We start from the raw sequence: 25,064 nt of genomic DNA on the forward strand, positions 1-25,064 counted from the left end.
TGGAGGGGACTGTGGGAAGAGAGGACTGGGGGTGGAGGGGACTGGGGGAAGAGAGGACTGGGGAAGAGAGGACTGGGGAAGAGAGGACTGGGGGAAGAGGGGACTGGGGGAAGAGAGGACTTGGGAAGAGAGGACTGGGGAAGAGAGGACTGTGGGTGGAGGGGGCTGTGGGAAGAGAGGACTGGGGGTGGAGGGGACTGGGGGAAGAGAGGACTTGGGAAGAGAGGACTGGGGAAGATAGGACTGGGGTAGGAGGGGACTGGGGGAAGAGGGGACTGGGGGAAGAGAGGCCTGGGGGAAGAGAGGACTGGGGGAAGAGAGGACTGGGGTAGGAGGGGACTGGGGGAAGAGGGGACTGGGGGAAGAGAGGACTGGGGGAAGAGGGGACTGGGGGAAGAGAGGACTGGGGGAGGAGAGGACTGGGGGAAGAGAGGACTGGGGGAGGAGAGGACTGGGGGAAGAGGAGACTGGGGGAAGAGGGGACTGGGGGAGGAGGGGACTGGGGGAAGAGAGGACTGGGGGAGGAGAGGACTGGGGGAAGAGAGGACTGGGGGGAGAGGGTTTGGGTTTGGAAAAGAACATGCTCTTCATGCACTAAGGACTCTTTTCCGGTGGTGTAGGAAATGGTGAAATGGTGAAATGGTGTGTAAGAAAGGCAACAGTGAACAGTAGTTACAATAGTTAGTAGACCGAGACATTCATTTCCTTGAACCTCGAGCCTAGCACTTGGTGAAAACTTTGTGTCTTGTGACAGTCTCTTCAAGTAAGAGAGGACTGTGGGAAGAGAGGACTGTGGGAGGAGAGGACTGGGGAAGAGAGGACTGGGGTTGGAGGGGACTGTGGGTGGAGGGGACTGTGGGAAGAGAGGACTGGGGGTGGAGGGGACTGGGGGAAGAGAGGACTGGGGAAGAGAGGACTGGGGAAGAGAGGACTGGGGGAAGAGGGGACTGGGGGAAGAGAGGACTGGGGAAGAGAGGACTGGGGAAGAGAGGACTGTGGGTGGAGGGGGCTGTGGGAAGAGAGGACTGGGGGTGGAGGGGACTGGGGGAGGAGAGGACTGGGGGAAGAGAGGACTGGGGGGAGAGGGTTTGGGTTTGGAAAAGAACATGCTCTTCATGCACTAAGGACTCTTTTCCGGTGGTGTAGGAAATGGTGAAATTGTGAAATGGTGTGTAAGAAAGGCAACAGTGAACAGTAGTTACAATAGTTAGTAGACCGAGACATTCATTTCCTTGAACCTCGAGCCTAGCACTTGGTGAAAACTTTGTGTCTTGTGACAGTCTCTTCAAGTAAATGTTAGGACACGTGAGATTTGATTCTGGGTTCAAAGGTAAGTGAGTTGGGGAAGGGGGGGTTAGAGTGTCTGGTGTGTTTTTGTAGAGTTCTGCGTATCTCTGTCCCAAATGGCATTCTGTTCCCTATATAGAGCACTACTTTCGACCAGGGCCCATAGGGGGAAGAAGGGATGAATTAAACAAATCTATGGATCGAGCTTCAAGGTCCAGATTTGAATTTGAGGAATATAGGGTGCCATTTGGGACACAACACCTTGTCCTAGTTATCAGATCAGGGGATCCGAGCCTGTTCAACACCTTGTCCTAGTTATCAGATCAGGGGATCCGAGCCTGTACAACACCTTGTCCTAGTTATCAGATCAGGGGATCCGAGCCTGTTCAACACCTTGTCCTAGTTATCAGATCAGGGGATCCGAGCCTGTACAACACCTTGTCCTAGTTATCAGATCAGGGGATCCGAGCCTGTTCAACACCTTGTCCTAGTTATCAGATCAGGGGATCCGAGCCTGTACAACACCTTGTCCTAGTTATCAGATCAGGGGACCCGAGCCTGTTCAACACCTTGTCCTAGTTATCAGATCAGGGTATTCTAGCCTGTTCAACCCCTTGTCCTAGTTATCAGATCAGGGGATCCTAGCCTGTTCAACACCTTGTCCTAGTTATCAGATCAGGGGATCCTAGCCTGTTCAACCCCTTGTCCTAGTTATCAGATCAGGGGATCCTAGCCTGTTCAACACCTTGTCCTAGTTATCAGATCAGGGTATTCTAGCCTGTTCAACACCTTGTCCTAGTTATCAGATCAGGGTATTCTAGCCTGTTCAACCCCTTGTCCTAGTTATCAGATCAGGGGATCCTAGCCTGTTCAACATCTTGTCCTAGTTATCAGATCAGGGGATCCTAGCCTGTTCAACACCTTGTCCTAGTTATCAGATCAGAGGATCCTAGCCTGTTCAACACCTTGTCGTAGTTATCAGATCAGGGGATCCTAGCCTGTTCAACACCTTGTCCTAGTTATCAGATCAGAGGATCCTAGCCTGTTCAACACCTTGTCCTAGTTATCAGATCAGAGGATCCTAGCCTGTTCAACACCTTGTCCTAGTTATCAGATCAGGGGATCCTAGCCTGTTCAACACCTTGTCCTAGTTATCAGATCAGGGGATCCTAGCCTGTTCAACAACTTGTCCTAGTTATCAGATCAGAGGATCCTAGCCTGTTCAACACCTTGTCCTAGTTATCAGATCAGGGGATATGAGCCTGTTCAACACCTTGTCCTAGTTATCAGATCAGGGGATCCTAGCCTGTTCAACCCCTTGTCCTAGTTATCAGATCAGGGGATATGAGCCTGTAGAATCTAGTGAAGAGGAAGAGTCTAGCCAGTGAATTATTCAGAGTGGCTTCTTTTAGTCATGTACACACTCCCCCAACAGATTTTATACACGCGCACGCACCGGAGCACACATACGTGCACACAGACACACAACCATACACACATAGCCACACACACACACAACCATACACACATAGCCACACACACACACAACCATACACACATAGCCACACACACACAAAACCATACACACAACCATACACACAGAGCCACACACACACAACTATACACACATAGCCACACACACACAACCATACACACATAGCCACACACACATCCATACACACATAGCCACACACACACAACCATACACACAGAGCCACACACACACCCAGACACACATAGCCACACACACAACCATACACACATAGCCTCACACACACACATACACACATAGCCACACACACACACAACCATACACACATAGCCACACACACACACACAACCATACACACAACCATACACACAGAGCCACACACACACAACCATACACACATAGCCACACACACACCACCATACACACATAGCCACACACACACACAACCATACACACATAGCCACACACACACACACCCATACACACAGAGCCACACACACACAACCATACACACATAGCCACACACACACAGACAGGTCGTCAGTACAACCTTTCCAGGGGGGGGGGGGAGTTTGAGGGTCTCTATTGGAATGTAACATTATAGTAGTTTAACTGCCCTCTTATTGCTGGAACAGGCCCCATGGTGGAACTAATATGAGAAGAGCACACACACACACACACACACGCACGCACACACACACACACACACACACACACACACACACAGAGGTTATCCTCAGTCAGTTGGTCAGAGCTGCCATTCAGCACTTCTACCTGCCCTGGGGAGAATGATGCCTGTCAGTCGTTGTGAATGGTGTGTGTGTCTGTCGTTGTGAATGATGTGTGTGTCTGTCGTTGTGAATGATGTGTGTGTCTGTCGGTGTGAATGATGTGTGTGTCTGTCGTTGTGAATGATGTGTGTGTCTGTCGTTGTGAATGATGTGTGTCTCTCGTTGTGAATGATGTGTGTCTGTCGTTGTGAATGATGTGTGTCGGTCACTGTGGATTGTGTGTGTCTGTCATCGTGAATGGTGTGTGTGTCTGTCGTTGTGAGTGATGTGTGTCAGTTGTTGTGAGTTGTGTGTGTCAGTCATCGTATCCTCCAGTGGGTTTAGGAAGAGCATTATGAAAGATAATGGGTGGTGGTGGAGTGGTTATCAGCAGGGTATTGATCAAACATGTTGAGGAACAACAAGGATAATAATCAAACTTACATTCTAAAGTTGAATATGGGCTAAGTACAATTTGATTGATTTGATTTATAAGGTGTTGCTATTTCGGCAATGCCTTGTAAACAAAATGCTTCCTTGTCAACTTCAATAGATCCTACTACTAGTAATAACACAATGTTAGAATGGCAGGTGTATTTTTCAACCAGAGCAAAAGACAAACCAATTCCAGAGGGATAATATAAATCAGTATAATGTGCTTTTATTTTCTCACACTGTGTAAAATCGGTGTACTGGATCAAATATGCTGCGTAAACAGCCTGGTCTCATAGACTAGACGTAACATATTAAATGTAAATCTTGGACACTCAAATTAGTATGATGTGTAATGTTTGGCATGATTAAGATAAGACAGATGGCTACTTAGGGCAAAAACGAAAGTAGGGTGGTTGGTCGGGAGTTTACCACGAACGTCTAACTACCCAAAGGTTGTAAGTTCCAATCTCATCACAGACAATTTTAGCTAATTAGCAACTTTTCAACTACTTACTACTTTTGAGCTACTTTGCATGTTAGCAAACCCTTCCCCTAAACTTAACCCTTTTAGCTAACCCTTCCCCTAAACTAAACCCTTTAACCTAACCCTAATCTTAACCCTAACCCCTAACCCCAGCTAACATTAGCCAGGTAGCTAACGTTCACCTCCTAGCCACCTAGCTAGAATTCGTAACATATAGTATGTTTGGCAAATTCGTAACATATAGTATGTTTTGCAAATTCGTAACATATAGTATGTTTGGCAAATTCGTAACATATAGTATGTTTGGCAAATTCGTAGCATATTGATTGTACATTTTGTAATTTCGTAACATATAATACGAATTGTAATTCGTAACATATAATACGAAATTGTTGATGGACATCACAAATTAATACAAACCAAACGAAACGTAAAATACCATACTAAATTAAGTGTACTAGATTTACATACAGAATAATAGGAAATGCTCTGAGACCAGCTTGGCGAAAATGGCATTTTTCCAAGACTTTCTATTGAGAAGGAAAACTGCCTCCCCATGCAAGCCTTGTGTCTTCATATAACCCTTGAATAGGACGGGTAGGCTACAGTATATTTTCCCTCTACATCAGCCCCAGTCTCATCAGATCCCTGCCACTCCAATGTACAGCAGTTACACCGCTGCCCGCCGTGATCGATCCTTCCTCACATCTCCAAGCTGCAACCGGCTCTGAGTCACCAACCACCTGCCCCCGGGAACCGCGCTTCGGGGGGTCTGGTGGGTTGGCAGCGGGCACGGCACGTCTGGCTCGGGACGTACAGAGGGGCCCGGGGAGGAGAGATAATACAAGTGAGGGAGATGGTGGATGCCTACGGTACGCGTGACGTAGCAAATTGCAGCAATTGCCTCTACTGTTTAACATGTGAAGAGAGAGAGAGAGAGAGAGAGAGAGAGAGAGAGAGAGCCCAGACTCACGCGCTGGCGGGATACTGCAGAACCGGGGAAGGGAGGGAGGGAATGAGGGAGGGGAATCGAATCAGAAGAAGAAATAAACGACTGAGGGAGAGTTGAGGAACGGAGGGGCCGAAGGTGGATGCACGAGAGGTAGCGAAAGACTGCGGAGCCGAGAGAGGACGAGAGAGGTAGCGGAAAACTGCTGAGGTTTAGAGAAGAGTAAAGACAAGAAGCATCAAAAGTCCCATAGCCGGTACCCCACCAGATTCAGGGATGTAGCCGAGGAGGGGAGAGCTCAGCCTTTCCGAGCTCATCACTATGAAGAAGCATTCGGCCAGGGTTGCCCCGCTGTCCGCTTGCAACAGCCCGGTGCTCACCTTAACGAAAGTCAAAGGTAGGGAGAACTCCGTTCTGTGACTTGACTTCGGTCTAGTTTAAAGTCTGATTTGGTATTCGTCTACCTCATATGTGTAGCCTATTTCACATTCACCCTTGAAACCTACATGTTGTAGTGTCCAAGGTTAGGCTTGTAAATCAACCAGAAGATAGGTATAGCCTATACGTTTGGTGTTGTGTGACTGTGGCAGAGAAACTTGGGTCAGTCAGGGGTGATGAATGGTGTTGGTGAAAGAGTTATCCGCTTTGAGGCACCGATTAACTTTTATAAATGTACCGTTGCGTGCCAAAACGCTTCTGATTACCAACGGAATGAACCCCCCTTCACGGCAATTAGGGATGCGTTCGGGAAGACTTTATCTTAATAGACCATCAACGCTTCTAATTACACATTTACTACCCTGGAAAAATGTCTAGATCATGATGGGAGATAATGTTGTTACAGTCATTTATTCGAACAATCTCTTCTTTCGTTGTATTGTGTAAAAGCCAGACTGTATTTCGTTCTGCACTTTCAAAAATGTAGTTAAGAATTCATTTCTCCCCAACATCATCTGCATAATCGTCACTAATTATAATAACACCCCCAAAAATTATTTGTCGAACCTGTAAAATGCAAATCAGACAACAGATGTATGGCCAAAAAGTAGTTTTGTCCTGCAAAATGCATCGGGCCATTGAAATGTTGTGCTGCTTGTCCATCATGAGTGAGTGCATGGGGGAGCATGAAGCTGTTATTGTAGCAGAACAGGGCAGGGACCGACACCCCGCCACACACAAACACATTCTAACCATTCTGACTGGTCCAAAAAACGAACACACCGAGACCACACGTGGCTTAAGTGCCATTTTGAAAATGTGTAATTGGCTTTGATACTTACCATAAACAACTTCAAAGATGTAAAACTGTATGAACCCTACCAGTAAACAGGTAGTAAACCTTTATGAACCCTACCAGTAAACAGGTAGTAAACATTTATAACCCTACCAGTAAACAGGTAGTAAACCTTTATGAACCCTACCAGTAAACAGGTAGTAAACCTTTATGAACCCTACCAGTAAACAGGTAGTAAACCTTTATGAACCCTACCAGTAAACAGGTAGTAAACCTTTATAACCCTACCAGTAAACAGGTAGTAAACCTTTATGAACCCTACCAGTAAACAGGTAGTAAACCTTTATAACCCTACCAGTAAACAGGTAGTAAACCTTTATGAACCCTACCAGTAAACAGGTAGTAACCTTTATAACCCTACCAGTAAACAGGTAGTAACCTTTATAACCCTACCAGTAAACAGGTAGTAAACCTTTATGAACCCTACCAGTAAACAGGTAGTAACCTTTATAACCCTACCAGTAAACAGGTAGTAACCTTTATAACCCTACCAGTAAACAGGTAGTAAACCTTTATGAACCCTACCAGTAAACAGGTAGTAACCTTTATGAACCCTACCAGTAAACAGGTAGTAAACCTTTATGAACCCTACCAGTAAACAGGTAGTAAACCTTTATGAACCCTACCAGTAAACAGGTAGTAAACCTTTATGAACCCTACCAGTAAACAGGTAGTAAACCTTTATAACCCTACCAGTAAACAGGTAGTAAACCTTTATGAACCCTACCAGTAAACAGGTAGTAAACCTTTATAACCCTACCAGTAAACAGGTAGTAAACCTTTATGAACCCTACCAGTAAACAGGTAGTAACCTTTATAACCCTACCAGTAAACAGGTAGTAACCTTTATAACCCTACCAGTAAACAGGTAGTAAACCTTTATGAACCCTACCAGTAAACAGGTAGTAACCTTTATAACCCTACCAGTAAACAGGTAGTAACCTTTATAACCCTACCAGCAAACAGGTAGTAACCTTTATGAACCCTACCAGTAAACAGGTAGTAACCTTTATAACCCTACCAGTAAACAGGTAGTAACCTTTATAACCCTACCAGTAAACAGGTAGTAAACCTTTATGAACCCTACCAGTAAACAGGTAGTAACCTTTATAACCCTACCAGTAAACAGGTAGTAACCTTTATAACCCTACCAGTAAACAGGTAGTAAACCTTTATGAACCCTACCAGTAAACAGGTAGTAACCTTTATAACCCTACCAGTAAACAGGTAGTAACCTTTATAACCCTACCAGTAAACAGGTAGTAAACCTTTATGAACCCTACCAGTAAACAGGTAGTAACCTTTATAACCCTACCAGTAAACAGGTAGTAACCTTTATAACCCTACCAGTAAACAGGTAGTAACCTTTATGAACCCTACCAGTAAACAGGTAGTAACCTTTATAACCCTACCAGTAAACAGGTAGTAACCTTTATAACCCTACCAGTAAACAGGTAGTAAACCTTTATGAACCCTACCAGTAAACAGGTAGTAACCTTTATAACCCTACCAGTAAAACAGGTAGTAACCTTTATAACCCTACCAGTAAACAGGTAGTAAACCTTTATGAACCCTACCAGTAAACAGGTAGTAACCTTTATAACCCTACCAGTAAACAGGTAGTAACCTTTATAACCCTACCAGTAAACAGGTAGTAAACCTTTATGAACCCTACCAGTAAACAGGTAGTAACCTTTATAACCCTACCAGTAAACAGGTAGTAACCTTTATAACCCTACCAGTAAACAGGTAGTAAACCTGTAGTATAATGGCTAAGGTTAGGATCTTAGATCAGTGTGGGGCAACTTTCAACCAGAGGAGTTTCAACCAGAGGCTTACTTTACATTATTCACTCTGTAAAATAACTATTCCTTTTATGACAGTCCAATGCTTCTGTTGCCTCCTCCTTGGTTAAGTTGCTGTGTGTGTCCTTCCTTCTAGGGTTACCAGTGACCCACAGAACATTCTAGTGTGTCTCAGAGTTCCACTATGATCACAGAACATTCTAGTGTGTCTCAGAGTTCCACTATGACCACAGAACATTCTAGTGTGTCTCAGAGTTCCACTATGATCACAGAACATTCTAGTGTGTCTCAGAGTTCCACTATGATCACAGAACATTCTAGTGTGTCTCAGAGTTCCACTATGATCACAGAACATTCTAGTGTGTCTCAGAGTTCCACTATGATCACAGAACATTCTAGTGTGTCTCAGAGTTCCACTAGGATCACAGAACATTCTAGTGTGTCTCAGAGTTCCACTATGATCACAGAACATTCTAGTGTGTCTCAGAGTTCCACTATGATCACAGAACATTCTAGTGTGTCTCAGAGTTCCACTATGATCACAGAACATTCTAGTGTGTCTCAGAGTTCCACTATGATCACAGAACATTCTAGTGTGTCTCAGAGTTCCACTATGATCACAGAACATTCTAGTGTGTATCCTAGAGTTTATAAGAATAATGATAATGTATTATTATTAACTTCTATGGCGCTTTTCATAATAGAAATCTCCAAGCACTTCATAAGCAAAACACAAACAATCTATTCTGACAGGTCAACCAATAGAAGTCTTTGAATGCTGCATCCTCTGCAGACGGAGAGGGTCAGTTCATGTCCTGAGTGGAGGGAGCTGGGAAACAGCCTCTTACAGCCACTGGACTCCTCCTCCTTCACTCTGTGTATCACCACTTGGGTGACGTCTCAGCAGCTCACAACACAAAGTTCAGAATAGTATCCAGTGGTCTTCTCTATGAGCCGTCTGTCTCACAGCTGTTGTAGTCCTCTGTCTCCCATTCCTCTCCCATTCCTCTCACGCTTCAGACCACTCCTCACATGATGTTTTCAAAAGATCAGGAACTGGCAGCCAGGTGAAACAAAAAAGATGGTACTGGGCCCAGATGCATTTTTCAAACAAAAACATTAGACAGCTAGTTAGCTAGCTAGTTAGCCAAGCCAAAAATAAAACCTTGACTCAGCATACTAGTAGAAGAGGAAGCTTCACCACTAGAAGAATACAGCAGTACACAGAGGAAACTAGCATTTCCTGTTGAGATCGGAAAGGAAGAGGACAGACTAATTACTGTTTTACATTCACAGCTGGATGGTGTGTGTGTGTGTGTGTGTGTGTCCTAAAGCTGTGTTTATATTGTTGAATCACTCACAGCGGTCTTTGTTGTCCCTGTGTGCTCCAGCAGTGTCTGAAAGGTGAGCGTGCAGGAAGGGTTGTCTCTCTCAGTGCTGTGTTAGGGGGATACCCTTCCTCTCCTGCTGTTGTGTATGGAGAGACTGACACACAAGCACACACACACACACACACACACACACACACACACACACACACACACACACACACACACACACACACACACACACACACACACACACACACACACACACACACTGACCATTCCCTGTCCACCCTAGAGTACCTGAACCTTCCCTGTCCACCCTAGAGTAACTGAACCTTCCCTGTCCACCCTAGAGTAACTGAACCTTCCCTGTCCACCCTAGAGGAACTGAACCTTCCCTGTCCACCCTAGAGGAACTGAACCTTCCCTGTCTACCCTAGAAGAACTGAACCTTCCCTGTCCACCCTAGAGGAACTGAACCTTCCCTGTCCACCCTAGAGGAACGGAACCTTCCCTGTCCACCCTAGACAAACTGAACCTTCCCTGTCCACCCTAGAGGAACTGAACCTTCCCTGTCCACCCTAGAGGAACTGAACCTTCCCTGTCCATCCTAGAGGACCTGAACCTTCCCTGTCCACCCTAGAGGACCTGAACCTTCCCTGTCCACCCTAGAGGAACTGAACCTTCCCTGTCCACCCTAGAGGAACTGAACCTTCCCTGTCCACCCTAGAGGAACTGAACCTTCCCTGTCTACCCTAGAAGAACTGAACCTTCCCTGTCCACCCTAGAGGAACTGAACCTTCCCTGTCCACCCTAGAGGAACAGAACCTTCCCTGTCCACCCTAGACAAACTGAACCTTCCCTGTCTACCCTAGAAGAACTGAACCTTCCCTGTCCACCCTAGAGGAACTGAACCTTCCCTGTCCACCCTAGAGGAACGGAACCTTCCCTGTCCACCCTAGACAAACTGAACCTTCCCTGTCCACCCTAGAGGAACTGAACCTTCCCTGTCCACCCTAGAGGAACTGAACCTTCCCTGTCCATCCTAGAGGACCTGAACCTTACCTGTCCACCCTAGATGACCTGAACCTTCCCTGTCCACCCTAGAGGAACTGAACCTTCCCTGTCCACCCTAGAGGAACTGAACCTTCCCTGTCCACCCTAGAGGAACTGAACCTTCCCTGTCTACCCTAGAAGAACTGAACCTTCCCTGTCCTTCCTAGAGGACCTGAACCTTCCCTGTCCACCCTAGAGGAACGGAACCTTCCCTGTCCACCCTAGACAAACTGAACCTTCCCTGTCCACCCTAGATGAACTGAACCTTCCCTGTCCACCCTAGAGGAACTGAACCTTCCCTGTCCACCCTAGAGGAACTGAACCTTCCCTGTCCATCCTAGAGGACCTGAACATTCCCTGTCCACCCTAGAGGAACTGAACCTTCCCTGTCCACCCTAGAGGAACTGAACCTTCCCTGTCCACCCTAGACAAACTGAACCTTCCCTGTCCACCCTAGAGGAACTGAAACTTTCCCTGTCCACACTAGAGGAACTGAACCTTCCCTGTCCACCCTAGAGGAACTGAACCTTCCCTGTCCACCCTAGACAAACTGAACCTTCCCTGTCCACCCTAGACAAACTGAACCTTCCCTGTCCACCCTAGACAAACTGAACCTTCCCTGTCCACCCTAGAGGAACTGAACCTTCCCTGTCCACCCTAGAGGAACTGAACCTTCCCTGTCCACCCTAGAAGAACTGAACCTTCCCTGTCCACCCTAGAGAAACTGAACCTTCCCTGTCCAACCTAGAGGAACTGAACCTTCCCTGTCCACCCTAGAGGAACTGAACATTCCCTGTCCAACCTAGAGGAACTGAACCTTCCCTGTCCACCCTAGAGGACCTGAACCTTCCCTGTCCACCCTAGAGGAACTGAACCTTCCCTGTCCATCCTAGAGGAACTGAACCTTCCCTGTCCAACCTAGAGGAACTGAACCTTCCCTGTCCACCCTAGAGGACCTGAACCTTCCCTGTCCACCCTAGAGGAACTGAACCTTCCCTGTCCACCCTAGAGGAACTGAACCTTCCCTGTCCACCCTAGAGGAACTGAACCTTCCCTGTCCACCCTAGAGGAACTGAACCTTCCCTGTCCACCCTAGAGGAACTGAACTTTCCCTGTCCACTCTAGAGGAACTGAACCTTCCCTGTCCACCCTAGAGAATGTGTTTTACAGTCCAGACTGACATTATCTTTAGTTTTACAGAGGCACATGCAGTGAGAGAATGATCATTCACTTTTTAATCAGCTTTATGAAGTGGAGGAGATTGATTGTCCCAATGGAGGATTTGTTTAGTAAGTGGACGTTGAAGCACAGTCTCATACACATCAACACGGTTACTATGACACAGAAATTGATCCTTGTTCAGTGGCCTCACTGGCTTGGAAGAATGACCTGTCAGCCTTGGAGATATGAGGGTCAGGGTTCAATCTCCAGTGAAATCATTTACTGTGTAGGTAGGAAAGAGGATGGAGAATTGTATTCCTATGTGTTTGATAGCCTAGCATATAACTTGTGAAGTTTGGCCAGTTTATTTTGATGGATTGCCAGTTGCAGGAAAGAGAGTGTACAGGAGAAGCTAACAGGGGATCTTTTCTAGACTGTATTGAAAGAGAAGGAGAGAAGATTAGAGGAGAGGAGAAGAGAGGGGGGACTGGAGAGGCAGAGGGGGAGGAGAGAGGTAGGGAAAGAGGATCACAGAGTGTGGAGAGAAGATGAAAGGACAGACATTGAGGGTGATGGAGGAGAGGAAAGTACTGGACAAGACAGGAGATAGTGATGGAGGAGAGGAGAGTACTGGACAAGACAGGAGAGAGTGATGGAGGAGAGGAGAGTACTGGACAAGACAGGAGAGAGTGATGGAGGAGAGGAGAGTACTGGACAAGACAGGAGAGAGTGATGGAGGAGAGGAGAGTACTGGACAAGACAGGAGAGAGTGATGGAGGAGAGGAGAGTACTGGACAAGACAGGAGAGAGTGTTGGAGGAGAGGGGAGTACTGGACAAGACAGGAGAGAGTGCTGGAGGAGAGGAGAGTACTGGACAAGACAGGAGAGAGTGATGGAGGAGAGGAGAGTACTGGACAAGACAGGAGAGAGTGATGGAGGAGAGGAGAGTACTGGACAAGACAGGAGAGAGTGATGGAGGAGAGGAGTGTACTGGACAAGACAGGAGAGAGTGATGGAGGAGAGGAGAGTACTGGACAAGACAGGAGAGTGATGGAGGAGAGGAGAGTACTGGACAAGACAGGAGAGAGTGATGGAGGACAGGAGAGTACTGGACAAGACAGGAGATAGTGATGGAGGAGAGGAGAGTACTGGACAAGACAGGAGAGAGTGATGGAGGAGAGGAGAGTACTGGACAAGACAGGAGAGAGTGATGGAGGAGAGGAGAGTACTAGACAAGACAGGAGAGAGTGATGGAGGAGAGGAGAGTACTGGACAAGACAGGAGAGAGTGATGGAGGAGAGGAGAGTACTGGACAAGACAGGAGAGAGTGATGGAGGAGAGGAGAGTACTGGACAAGACAGGAGAGAGTGATGGAGGAGAGGAGAGTACTGGACAAGACAGGAGAGAGTGATGGAGGAGAGGAGAGTACTGGACAAGACAGGAGAGAGTGATGGAGGAGAGGAGAGTACTGGACAAGACAGGAGAGAGTGTTGGAGGAGAGGAGAGTACTGGACAAGACAGGAGAGAGTGATGGAGGAGAGGAGAGTACTGGACAAGACAGGAGAGAGTGATGGAGGAGAGGAGAGTACTGGACAAGACAGGAGAGAGTGATGGAGGAGAGGAGAGTACTGGACAAGACAGGAGAGAGTGATGGAGGAGAGGAGAGTACTGGACAAGACAGGAGAGAGTGCTGGAGGAGAGGAGAGTACTGGACAAGACAGGAGAGAGTGATGGAGGAGAGGAGAGTACTGGACAAGACAGGCATATTTTGATGGAGGAGAGGAGAGGGAGGAGATGAGGTATTATAGAGTATGGAGAGAAGAGGAGAGGAGAGGGAGGAGATGAGGTATTATAGAGTATGGAGAGGAGAGGAGAGGGAGGAGATGAGGTATTATAGAGTATGGAGAGAAGAGGAGAGGAGAGGGAGGAGAGAGTAGGGGACAGACAGGAGTAGGACAGAGGAGAGGACAGACAGGAGTAGGACAGAGGAGAGGACAGAGGAGAGGACAGACAGGAGCAGGACAGAGGAGAGGACAGAGGAGAGGACAGACAGGAGCAGGACAGAGGAGAGGACAGACAGGAGTAGGACAGAGGAGAGGACAGACAGGAGTAGGACAGAGGAGAGGACAGACAGGAGTAGGACAGAGGAGAGGACAGACAGGAGTAGGACAGAGGAGAGGACAGACAGGAGCAGGACAGAGGAGAGGACAGAGGAGAGGACAGACAGGAGCAGGACAGAGGAGAGGACAGACAGGAGAGGACAGCAGCAGAGATGTCCCTGTTTTGAACAGCCTGCGCCCTCTGTGATGTCAACATACAGTACACCCACTCTGCAGGTGGAGTGAATCACAGAGGCCACTGCGTATAAATACCATTGTGTGTGTGTGTGTGTGTGTGTGTGTGTGTGTGTGTGGGTGTGGGTGTGGGTGTAGGGGTGGGTGGGTGTGTTTGTGCTCACCACTTCTCAGACAGACACCCAGCCTGCTTTCTCTCTCTCTCTCTCTCTCTCTCTCTATACCTCTCTCTCTATACCTCTCTCTCTCTATACCTCTCTCTCTCTATACCTCTCTCTCTCTATACCTCTCTCTCTATATACCTCTCTCTTTCTATACCTCTCTCTCTCTCTATACCTCTCTCTCTCTATACCTCTCTCTCTCCATACCTCTCTCTCCCTCTATACCTCTCTCTCTATACCTCTCTCTCTCCATACCTCTCTCTCCCTCTATACCTCTCTTTCTATACCTCTCTCTCTATACCTCTCTCTTTCTATACCTCTCTCTCTCTCTATACCTCTCTCTTTCTATACCTCTCTCTCTCTATACCTCTCTCTCTCTATACCACTCTCTCTCTCCATACCTCTCTCTCCCTCTATACTTCTCTCTTTCTATACCTCTCTCTCTCTATACCTCTCTCTCTCCATACCACTCTCTCTCTCCATACCTCTCTCTCCCTCTATACTTCTCTCTTTCTATACCTCTCTCTTTCTATACCCCTCTCTCTCTATACCTCTCTCTCTATACCTCTCTCTCTCTATACCTCTCTCTCTCTATACCTCTCTCCCTCTCTCTCTCTATACCTCTCTCTCTCTATACCTCTCTCTCTCTATACCTCTCTCCCTCTATACCTCTCTCTCTCTATACCTCTCTCTCTCTATACCTCTCTCTCTCTCTCTCTCTCTCTCTCTCTCTTTCTATACCTCTCTCTCTCTCTCTCTCTCTTTCTATACCTCTCTCTCTCTATACCTCTCTCTCTCTCTCTCTTTCTATACCTCTCTCTCTATATACCTCTCTCTATACCTCTCTTTCTATACCTCTCTCTTTCTATACCTCTCTCTTTCTATACCTCTCTCTTTCAATTCAATTCAATTCAATTCAAGGGCTTTATTGGCATGGGAAACATGTGTTAACATTGCCAAAGCAAGTGAGGTAGACAACGTACAAAGTGAATATATAAAGTGAAAAACAACAAAAATTAACAGTAAACATTACACATACAGAAGTTTCAAAACAGTAAAGACATTACAAATGTCATATTATATATATATACAGTGTTCTAACAATGTACAAATGGCTAAAGGACACAAGATAAAATTAATAAGCATAAATATGGGTTGTATTTACAATGGTGTTTGTTCTTCACTGGTTGCCCTTTTCTCGTGGCAACAGGTCACAAATCTTGCTGCTGTGATGGCACACTGTGGAATTTCACCCAGTAGATATGGGAGTTTTTCAAAATTGGATTTGTTTTCGAATTCTTTGTGGATCTGTGTAATCTGAGGGAAATATGTCTCTCTAATATGGTCATACATTGGGCAGGAGGTTAGGAAGTGCAGCTCAGTTTCCACCTCATTTTGTGGGCAGTGAGCACATAGCCTGTCTTCTCTTGAGAGCCATGTCTGCCTACGGCGGCCTTTCTCAATAGCAAGGCTATGCTCACTGAGTCTGTACATAGTCAAGGCTTTCCTTAATTTTGGGTCAGTCACAGTGGTCAGGTATTCTGCCGCTGTGTACTCTCTGTGTAGGGCCAAATAGCATTCTAGTTTGCTCTGTTTTTTTGTTAATTCTTTCCAATGTGTTAAGTAGTTATCTTTTTGTTTTCTCATGATTTGGTTGGGTCTAATTGTGCTGCTGTCCTGGGGCTCTGTAGTGTGTGTTTGTGTTTGTGAACAGAGCCCCAGGACCAGCTTGCTTAGGGGACTCTTCTCCAGGTTCATCTCTCTGTAGGTGATGGCTTTGTTATGGAAGGTTTGTGAATCGCTTCCTTTTAGGTGGTTGTAGAATTTAACAGCTCTTTTCTGGATTTTGATAATTAGTGGGCATGCTCTGCATGCATTATTTGGTGTTCTACGTTGTACACGGAGGATATTTTTGCAGAATTCTGCGTGCAGAGTCTCAATTTGGTGTCTTTCTATACCTCTCTCTTTCTATACCTCTCTCTCTTTCTATACCTCTCTCTTTCTATACCTCTCTCTCTTTCTATACATCTCTCTTTCTATACCTCTCTCTCTCTATACCTCTCTCTTTCTATACCTCTCTCTTTCTATACCTCTCTCTCTCTCTCTCTCTCTCTCTTTCTATACCTCTCTCTTTCTATACCTCTTTCTCTCTATACCTCACTCTTTCTATACCTCTCTCTATACCTCTCTCTCTCTCTATACCTCTCTCTATACCTCTCTTTCTATACCTCTCTCTTTCTATACCTCTCTCTTTCTATACCTCTCTCTTTCTATACCTCTCTCTCTTTCTATACCTCTCTCTTTCTATACCTCTCTCTTTCTATACCTCTCTCTCTCTCTCTCTCTCTCTCTCTCCTTGTGACAAATCCCCTCTCTCAGCGCCAGTCCACAGTCCTCTGTGGAATGATGAAAAATGGATTTGTCTTGAAATATATTTAGTCTTCAAAGCACTTTAAAACACTCCTGCCTTCCAGGGGAGATGACATTTCATTGGCTACCACAGCTGGACTGGGACGGTTACAACACTGTGATTGACCATATCCCCAGTGGTCCAGTTACCTTGACCACAGGTTATACAGCGATCCATTGATAACAGATGTGTTTACATACAAACCTCAAACTCTAGTCCCTGGAGCTCACACTCCCCACCTAGACAAGCACGGAATATTATAAGTATCAAGTCTAGTGAAGAGGAATAATAACAGTAATGGCTGGTGGTTGTATGATCATTGTTTTTGCATGGATCGTACTTCAAAACTCACAATACACAGAGAATAAAGTTGACATTTTGAGAATAAAGTAAAAATTACATTTCAAGAATAATGTCAAAATGTTTCAAGAATAGAGTAAAAAAGGTTTGATATTTTCAGTAGGATACAGTAGGATATTATTCCAGCCATAATCACAAGCAACAGCTGCTATCAGCACAGACCACGGAACACAGCTGTACAGAATACCTATTAGGAACTTCCCCATTCTCCCTTCTCAGACCTCACCACTCCCCTAGTCAAGTATCAACCCTGCACTACTCAAGTGTCACCCCTCCCCTTCAATCCTCCTCACCCTTGAATTGGTCACTTATTATCACCCCTGCTCTGGTCAAGCCTCACTTCTCCTTCTCACCCCTCACCCTTGAATTGGTCACTTATCACCCCTGCTCTGGTCAAGCCTCACTTCTCCTTCTCACCCCCCACCCTTGAATTGGTCACTTATCACCCCTGCTCTGGTCAAGCCTCACTTCTCCTTCTCACCCCTCACCCTTGAATTGGTCACTTATCACCCCTGCTCTGGTCAAGCCTCACTTCTCCTTCTCACCCTTCACCCTGGCACTCATTTAATCACAATAATGAGCTTTTCAATTGGCCAAAATACATGCTAAGAGCCGACCACAACAACAACAATGCATGTGGAAGTATAAGATAGCTGGCCATTATGTATGATCATCATCATAATGAACTAGGATTCAATTCATTACAATGACAATGTTGCTAGCTAATATGGATGTTGTTGGCACTTCACTGTGACATGCCACATGTAAACACAACCACTCCACTTCCTGGATCTTGCCTAACATATTGCAATCTTAGAATTCTGGTACACCACCATAGCTTAATATAGCTAAATAACATGGGTTGGTTAATCAATTAAAGCAATCAAAGCCCATTTCAAACATATTTCCTACAGTTAAGCAAATGAATTGTCTATAACTCATTGGTTCTGCTTTGTAACTAGACCTACCCCATCTAGTTTAGCTGCTAGCTGGCAGGTGAAGTTCTCTAGTTTGTGTATGGAAACATATTTCCATACGATGTTGTTGCTTGTATCTTCAAAATGAATTGAATCATCATGATGATACATGATAATTGCTGGCTGTCTCTTTGAAATGACGTGTTCTGGCCAATAGACATGTTCATTGTGATATGACATGTGTTCTGGCCAATAGACATGCTCATTGTGAAATTAAATTTGTTCTGGCCCAATAGACATGCTCATTGTGATATGAAATTTGTTCTGGCCCAATAGACATGCTCATTGTGATATGACATGTGTTCTGGCCCAATAGACATGCTCATTGTGATATGAAATTTGTTCTGGCCCAATAGACATGCTCATTGTGATATGACATGTGTTCTGGCCAATAGACATGCTCATTGTGATATGACATGTGTTCTGGCCAATTGACATGCTCATTGTGATATGACGTGTTCTGGCCCAATAGACATGCTCATTGTGATATGACATGTGTTCTGGCCAATAGACATGCTCATTGTGATATGACATGTGTTCTGGCCAATAGACATGCTCATTGTGATGTGACATGTGTTCTTGCCAATAGACATGCTCATTGTGATTTTAAATATATAAAGTATGTGGTGTCCTGCAGGGGGTGAGAATTGACTGATGTGTGGATGAGAGAGGTGAGGCAGAGGGGTGGTAACTGACCATTGCAGGGTGAGAGTTGAGAATGAGGGGTGACACTAGTGCAGGATGATACTTCACTAGGTGAGCGGTGAGGTCTGAGGAGGAGGAATGAGGAAGTTTCTAATATTATTTAACTAGGCAAGTCAGTTAATTAATAACAAATTCTTATTTACAACGACGGCCTACCGGGGAGCAGTTATTCTTAATATAATGCCTTGTTCAGGGGCAGAACCACAGATGTTTACCTTGTCAGATCAGGGATTCGATCCAGCCACCTTACTGGCCCAACCCTCTAACTACTAGGCTACCTGCTGGTTACTGGCCCAACCCTCTAACCACTAGGCGACCTACTGGTTACTGGTCCAACGCTCTAACCACTAGGCTACCTGCTGGTCACTGGCCCAACGCTCTAACCACTAGGCTACCTGCTGGTTACTGGTCCAACACTCTAACCACTAGGCTACCTGCTGGTTACTGACACAACGCTCTAACCACTAGGCTACCTGCTGGTTACTCGTCCAACACTCTAACCACTAGGCTACCTGCTGGTTACTGACACAACGCTCTAACCACTAGGCTACCTGCTGGTTACTGACACAACGCTTTAACCACTAGGCTACCTGCTGGTTACTGGTCCAACACTCTAACCACTAGGCTACCTGCTGGTTACTGACACAACGCTCTAACCACTAGGCTACCTGCTGGTTACTGGTCCAACACTCTAACCACTAGGCTACCTGCTGGTTACTGACACAACGCTCTAACCACTAGGCTACCTGCTGGTTACTGGTCCAACACTCTAACCACTAGGCTACCTGCTGGTCACTGGCCCAACGCTCTAAACACTAGGCTACCTGCTGGTTACTGGCCCAACGCTCTAACCACTAGGCTACCTGCAGGTTATTGGCCCAACACTCTAACCATTAGGCTACCTGCTGGTTACTGGCCCAACGCTCTAACCACTAGGCTACCTGCTGGTCACTGGCCCAACGCTCTAACCACTAGGCTACCTGCTGGTTACTGGCCCAACGCTCTAACCACTAAGCTACCTGCTGGTTACTGGTCCAACGCTCTAACCACTAGGCTACCTGCTGGTTACTGGCCCAACACTCTAACCACTAGGCTACCTGCCGCCAATAGCCCATGTGGTTCCTCCTTCTGAAAAGACCCAATCTGCGGCACAATCTCTTCACGATCCTAATGCTTATAATAATTAATTAAATTGTCAAGATTTCCTTCTTACTAAGGCATATTCTAAAGTGTAGTTTCACCAGGACATCTAACTCAGCTGTGGTGCTCAGCAACAGGCAGGTTGACCTTTATTGTCATGAATCTTGTCCTGGAGGCAGAACTGAATCATTTCCCCTAGAAAGGCCAGCTGCAAAGTCAAAATTTGCTTTTGCTTTTTGGTCTTAATTTAAGGTTAAGGTTACAATTAGGCTTAAAATCGGATTTTATGACTCCCTGATAAAATATAAGTTAAATAAATTTAAACAAAATTGACTTTTGGCTGTGCCAGCTGCCTCCAGAACAAAACTGTAACCTACCTGCAACAGGGAGCCAGGGAAGCATGCAATTTACCAAATCCCCTACTTTAATCTTCAAATATAACTGCAACTTTATTCTCACAATGAAATGTCAATTTTATTCTCTACATTTTATTTATATTTTATTATTCAGGTAAATGCCACTTTTTCATAAACAAAAGTAGATTTTTATATCACTTATTTTCTTTCTTCGCTTCTGCCTAATACCCCTCCGTAACAAAGATGCTCTTTGTAAAAAATAATAATAATAATAATAAACAGCTGAGACCAGAAGCCACGGTGTCCAATTATAAGTACTACTCCACAGAGGCAGAAAAGTGTTGGCAGAAGTTTATGTTGTTCATTATTTGTTGTATCCTATTTCATTGGTAAACAACATTGACCTGGCAGCTTAGTCCCTCTGCGTCTTGGCAACACTTTGACAAATCTACTTTTCCCTTTGAATTCCCCTATAATTTATGGTGTAGGCCACCAATTTCATTTTCCCATTACTTAAGGCCCATACTGTAATGAAAGTCACCTGCTAATAAACAGACAGCACCTTGCTAAGATGGACTATAAAACTAATCTGTTTTAGCATTAAGATGCTACGGTAGTCTGTAACTCTGTTTTAGCATTAAGATGCTACGGTAGTCTGTAACTCTGTTTTAGCATTAAGATGCTACGGTAGTCTGTAACTCTGTTTTAGCATTAAGATGCTACGGTAGTCTGTAACTCTGTTTTAGCATTAAGATGCTACGGTAGTCTGTAACTCTGTTTTAGCATTAAGATGCTACGGTAGTCTGTAACTCTGTTTTAGCATTAAGATGCTACGGTAGTCTGTAACTCTGTTTTAGCATTAAGATGCTACGGTAGTCTGTAACTCTGTTTTAGCATTAAGATGCTACGGTAGTCTGTAACTCTGTTTTAGCATTAAGATGCTACGGTAGTCTGTAACTCTGTTTTAGCATTAAGATGCTACGGTAGTCTGTAACTCTGTTTTAGCATTAAGATGCTACGGTAGTCTGTCACTCTGATCTGAGTCTGTTGAAATGTGTGTTGAAGTCTTAGATCCAAGGTTTTGTGAGGCTGATAAAATCCCTTCGACACTTAGCTAGCGGCAACTGACAGCGCACACACACACACACACAACCATGCACACACACACACACAACCACACACACACACACCTCACAGGGCATGTGAGGTGTAACTGCTGTTCGGAAAGACACCTGCGGTGGCTGCCTAAAGTGCACATCCATTAATTTGACAGGAGAGCCCTGGCACATCTTTATAAAATATTGATCCGTGGAGAAAAGTGCTGGGAATCCCTCCAGTATGTTAAACAGGAGGCTGAAGGAATCTCCCCAATGGAGATAGATGGACACCAGTCTTCTGCTGACTGCAGCGAAGCCACATCGAAGCAGAGGCCTTCCTGCTATGTGGTTATGGGCTGCGCTCGTCAATGTGGCTTTCAAGCTTTACTTCTTTATCCAGTCTTTAGTCTTTTGTCCTAACTGTCTCTTGTCTGTTACCATAAATAAATACACTTCCTGTATGTATCACAACATACAACAGGGAACTGCAGGAGAGGGGGGTGAGGACGGAAGGGGGATAGCAGGGAGGGAGGGGAGAGGAAGGAAGGGAGGAAGAGAGGGGGTGAGGGATGAGAGAGGGAGGGGTAAGGAGAGGAAGGAGGGGAGGGGATGAGGGAGGGGGAGAGGAGAGGAGAGGGGGATGAGGAGGGAGGTGAGGAGAGGAGAGGGGGATGAGGGAGGAGAGGAAAGGGGGAATGAGGAGAGGAGAGGAGAGGGAGGGAGGGAGGAGGGGGATGGAGGGAGGGATGAGAGGGGATGGAGGGAGGGATGAGAGGGGATGAGGAGGGGGGGATGGAAGGAGGAGAGGAGAGGGGGATGGAGGGAGGAAGGGAAGGAGTTCTGGGTACCTCACCAGGACTCTGCTGGCTGACTGGTGGAGGGCACTGAAGGAGAGGAGAGGGGGTGAAGGGAGGGAGAGTGGGATAGCAGGGAAGGAGGGATAAAAGTAGAGAATAGTATACTCAAGACCACGTACTGAGCAACCACAGTCTGTCAAACACTCTCATAAACAGATACACACACAGTGGTGGTGGGTGACATGCTGTGTAGTACCGTGTCAGTGACCAATGTGACGTGTCTGTCTAGCCAGAGCTACAGCACCCCCCCCCCCCCCCACACACACACACACACACACTGTAACTCACCCTGATACATAAACACACACACACAGTGACAGTGAGCTCCTCAGATGCCCCCTAACAAGGGCTCAGCTCACAGAGGGTGAAGGAAAATAAGAGAAGAGGGAGGGAGGGAGGGAGGGAGGGAGGGAGGGAGGGAGGGAGGGAGGGAGGGAGGGAGGGAGGGAGGGAGGGAGGGAGGGAGGGAGGGAGGGAGGGAGGGAGGGAGGGAGGGAGGGCTGTTCAATAACAGACATATTCTCTGTCTGTTCTCTGTCTCCCTCTGGTCCCCTGACAGCTGAGTCCAGCCTGGGGGTTGTAGTCTATCTCTGGTTTTATTTGGTCTGACAACGTTGGGTAGGGCGTAGTCGGTTGCTGCACTCTGATAGGCTTTTGAGTGACTGCTCGACACAGGCCCAGCCTCAGGATTAAACCCAGGCTTCTGGGTGCTGTCACAGCTGAGCCCCACTGACTGTATCTGACTGACTGTGCCTGGCTCTGGTCACAGATCCTGTGAAAATGTATTGTAATGTAATGTTTTAAGCATGTTTAACTGCCTTAATATTGCTAGACCCCAGCAAGAGTAGCTGCTGCCTTGGCAGGAACTAATAAATGCCAGGAAGAGTAGCTGCTGCCTTGGCAGGAACTAATAAACCCCAGGAAGGGTAGCTGCTGCCTTTGCAGGAACTAATGGGGATCCATAATAAACCCCAGGAAGAGTAGCTGCTGCCTTGGCAGGAACTAATGGGGATCCATAATAATCCCCAGGAAGAGTAGCTGCTGCCTTGGCAGGAACTAATGGGGATCCATAATAAATCCCAGGAAGAGTAGCTGCTGCCTTGGCAGGAACTAATAAACGCCAGGAAGAGTAGCTGCTGCCTTGGCAGGAACTAATAAACCCCAGGAAGGGTAGCTGCTGCCTTGGCAGGAACTAATGGGGATCCATAATAAAGCTACTAATGGGGATCCATAATAACCCCCAGGAAGAGTAGCTGCTGCCTTGGCAGGAACTAATGGGGATCCATAATAATGTTTAGATATGGTTAGAGTTGCTCTATACTGTTGGCCAGGCAGGGAGGAAGGATTAGATACGCGGAGAGTTTCTCTAGACTGTGTTGGCCAGGCAGAGAGGAAGGATTAGATACGTGGAGAGTTTCGCTAGACTGTGCTGGCCAGGCAGAGAGGAAGGATTAGATATGTGGAGAGTTTCTTTAGACTGTGTTGGCCAGGCAGAGAGGAAGGATTAGATACGTGGAGAGTTTCTCTAGACTGTGTTGGCCAGGCAGAGAGGAAGGATTAGATACGTGGAGAGTTTCGCTAGACTGTGCTGGCCAGGCAGAGAGGAAGGATTAGATATGTGGAGAGTTTCTCTAGACTGTGTTGGCCAGGCAGAGAGGAAGGATTAGATACGTGGAGAGTTTCGCTAGACTGTGCTGGCCAGGCAGAGAGGAAGGATTAGATATGTGGAGAGTTTCTCTAGACTGTGTTGGCCAGGCAGGGCGGAAGGATTAGATACATTTCGAGTTTCTCTAGACTGTGTTGGCCAAGCAGGGAGGAAGGAGTAGATATGTGGAGAGTTTCTCTAGACTTTGTTGGCCAGGCAGAGAGGAAGGAGTAGATATGTTTAGAGTTTCTCTAGACTGTGTTGGCCAGGCAGGGAGGAAGGATTAGATACGGGAACGTGATTGATAAGTTTACTTCCTGAATCACTGAGACAGAGCTGAGCAGAGCAGCCTGCCAACCACTTCACCCTCCAACACAGACCCACACACCCTGGCAGACTTCACCCTCTAACACAGACCCACACACCCTGACAGACTTCACCCTCTAACACAGACCCACACAACCTGACAGACTGCACCCTCTAACACAGACCTACACAACCTGACAGACTTCACCCTCTAACACAGACCCACACACCCTGACAGACTTCACCCTCTAACACAGACCCACACACCCTGACAGACTTCACCCTCTAACACAGACCCACACAACCTGACAGACTTCACCCTCTAACACAGACCCACACACCCTGACAGACTTCACCCACTAACACACACCCACACAACCTGACAGACTTCACCCACTAACACAGACCCACACAACCTGACAGACTTCACCCTCCAACACAGACCCACACACCCTAACAGCCTTGGAGGCGAGCAGAGCAGGTCCCACTGCTGTCTCTGTCCGATCTGATCCAATGATGATACCACTGTATGACTTTAAGTATGTAGACACAAGATCGTCCAACATCCCAGTCTAAAATCATGGGCATTAATATGGAGTTGGTCCCCCATTCGCTGCTATAACAGCCTCCACTCTTCTGGGAAGGCTTTCCACTAGATGTTGGAATTTCGCTGCTATAACAGCCTCCACTCTTCT

General features: G+C 46.4%; 1 protein-coding gene across 2 annotated transcripts in view; it reads left to right on the top strand.

The window, feature by feature from the left end:
• slc35f3b (solute carrier family 35 member F3b) overlaps positions 1-25,064 on the top strand; it is a 149,010-nt gene that overhangs the window by 72,856 nt on the left and 51,090 nt on the right. The window contains exon 1 of one of the 2 annotated variants that reach the window (XM_031813109.1): positions 5,336-5,814. The exons of the other annotated variant lie outside the window; for it this stretch is intronic. Coding sequence (XP_031668969.1) covers positions 5,739-5,814 — 76 coding nt within the window. The 5' untranslated portion in view covers positions 5,336-5,738. Of the gene's footprint in view, positions 1-5,335; positions 5,815-25,064 lie in introns of those variants that run through there. 2 annotated transcript variants of the gene reach the window in all.

Source organism: Oncorhynchus kisutch, unplaced genomic scaffold (assembly GCF_002021735.2).
Source record: "Oncorhynchus kisutch isolate 150728-3 unplaced genomic scaffold, Okis_V2 Okis04b-Okis11a_hom, whole genome shotgun sequence".
Taxonomy (NCBI): domain Eukaryota; kingdom Metazoa; phylum Chordata; class Actinopteri; order Salmoniformes; family Salmonidae; genus Oncorhynchus; species Oncorhynchus kisutch.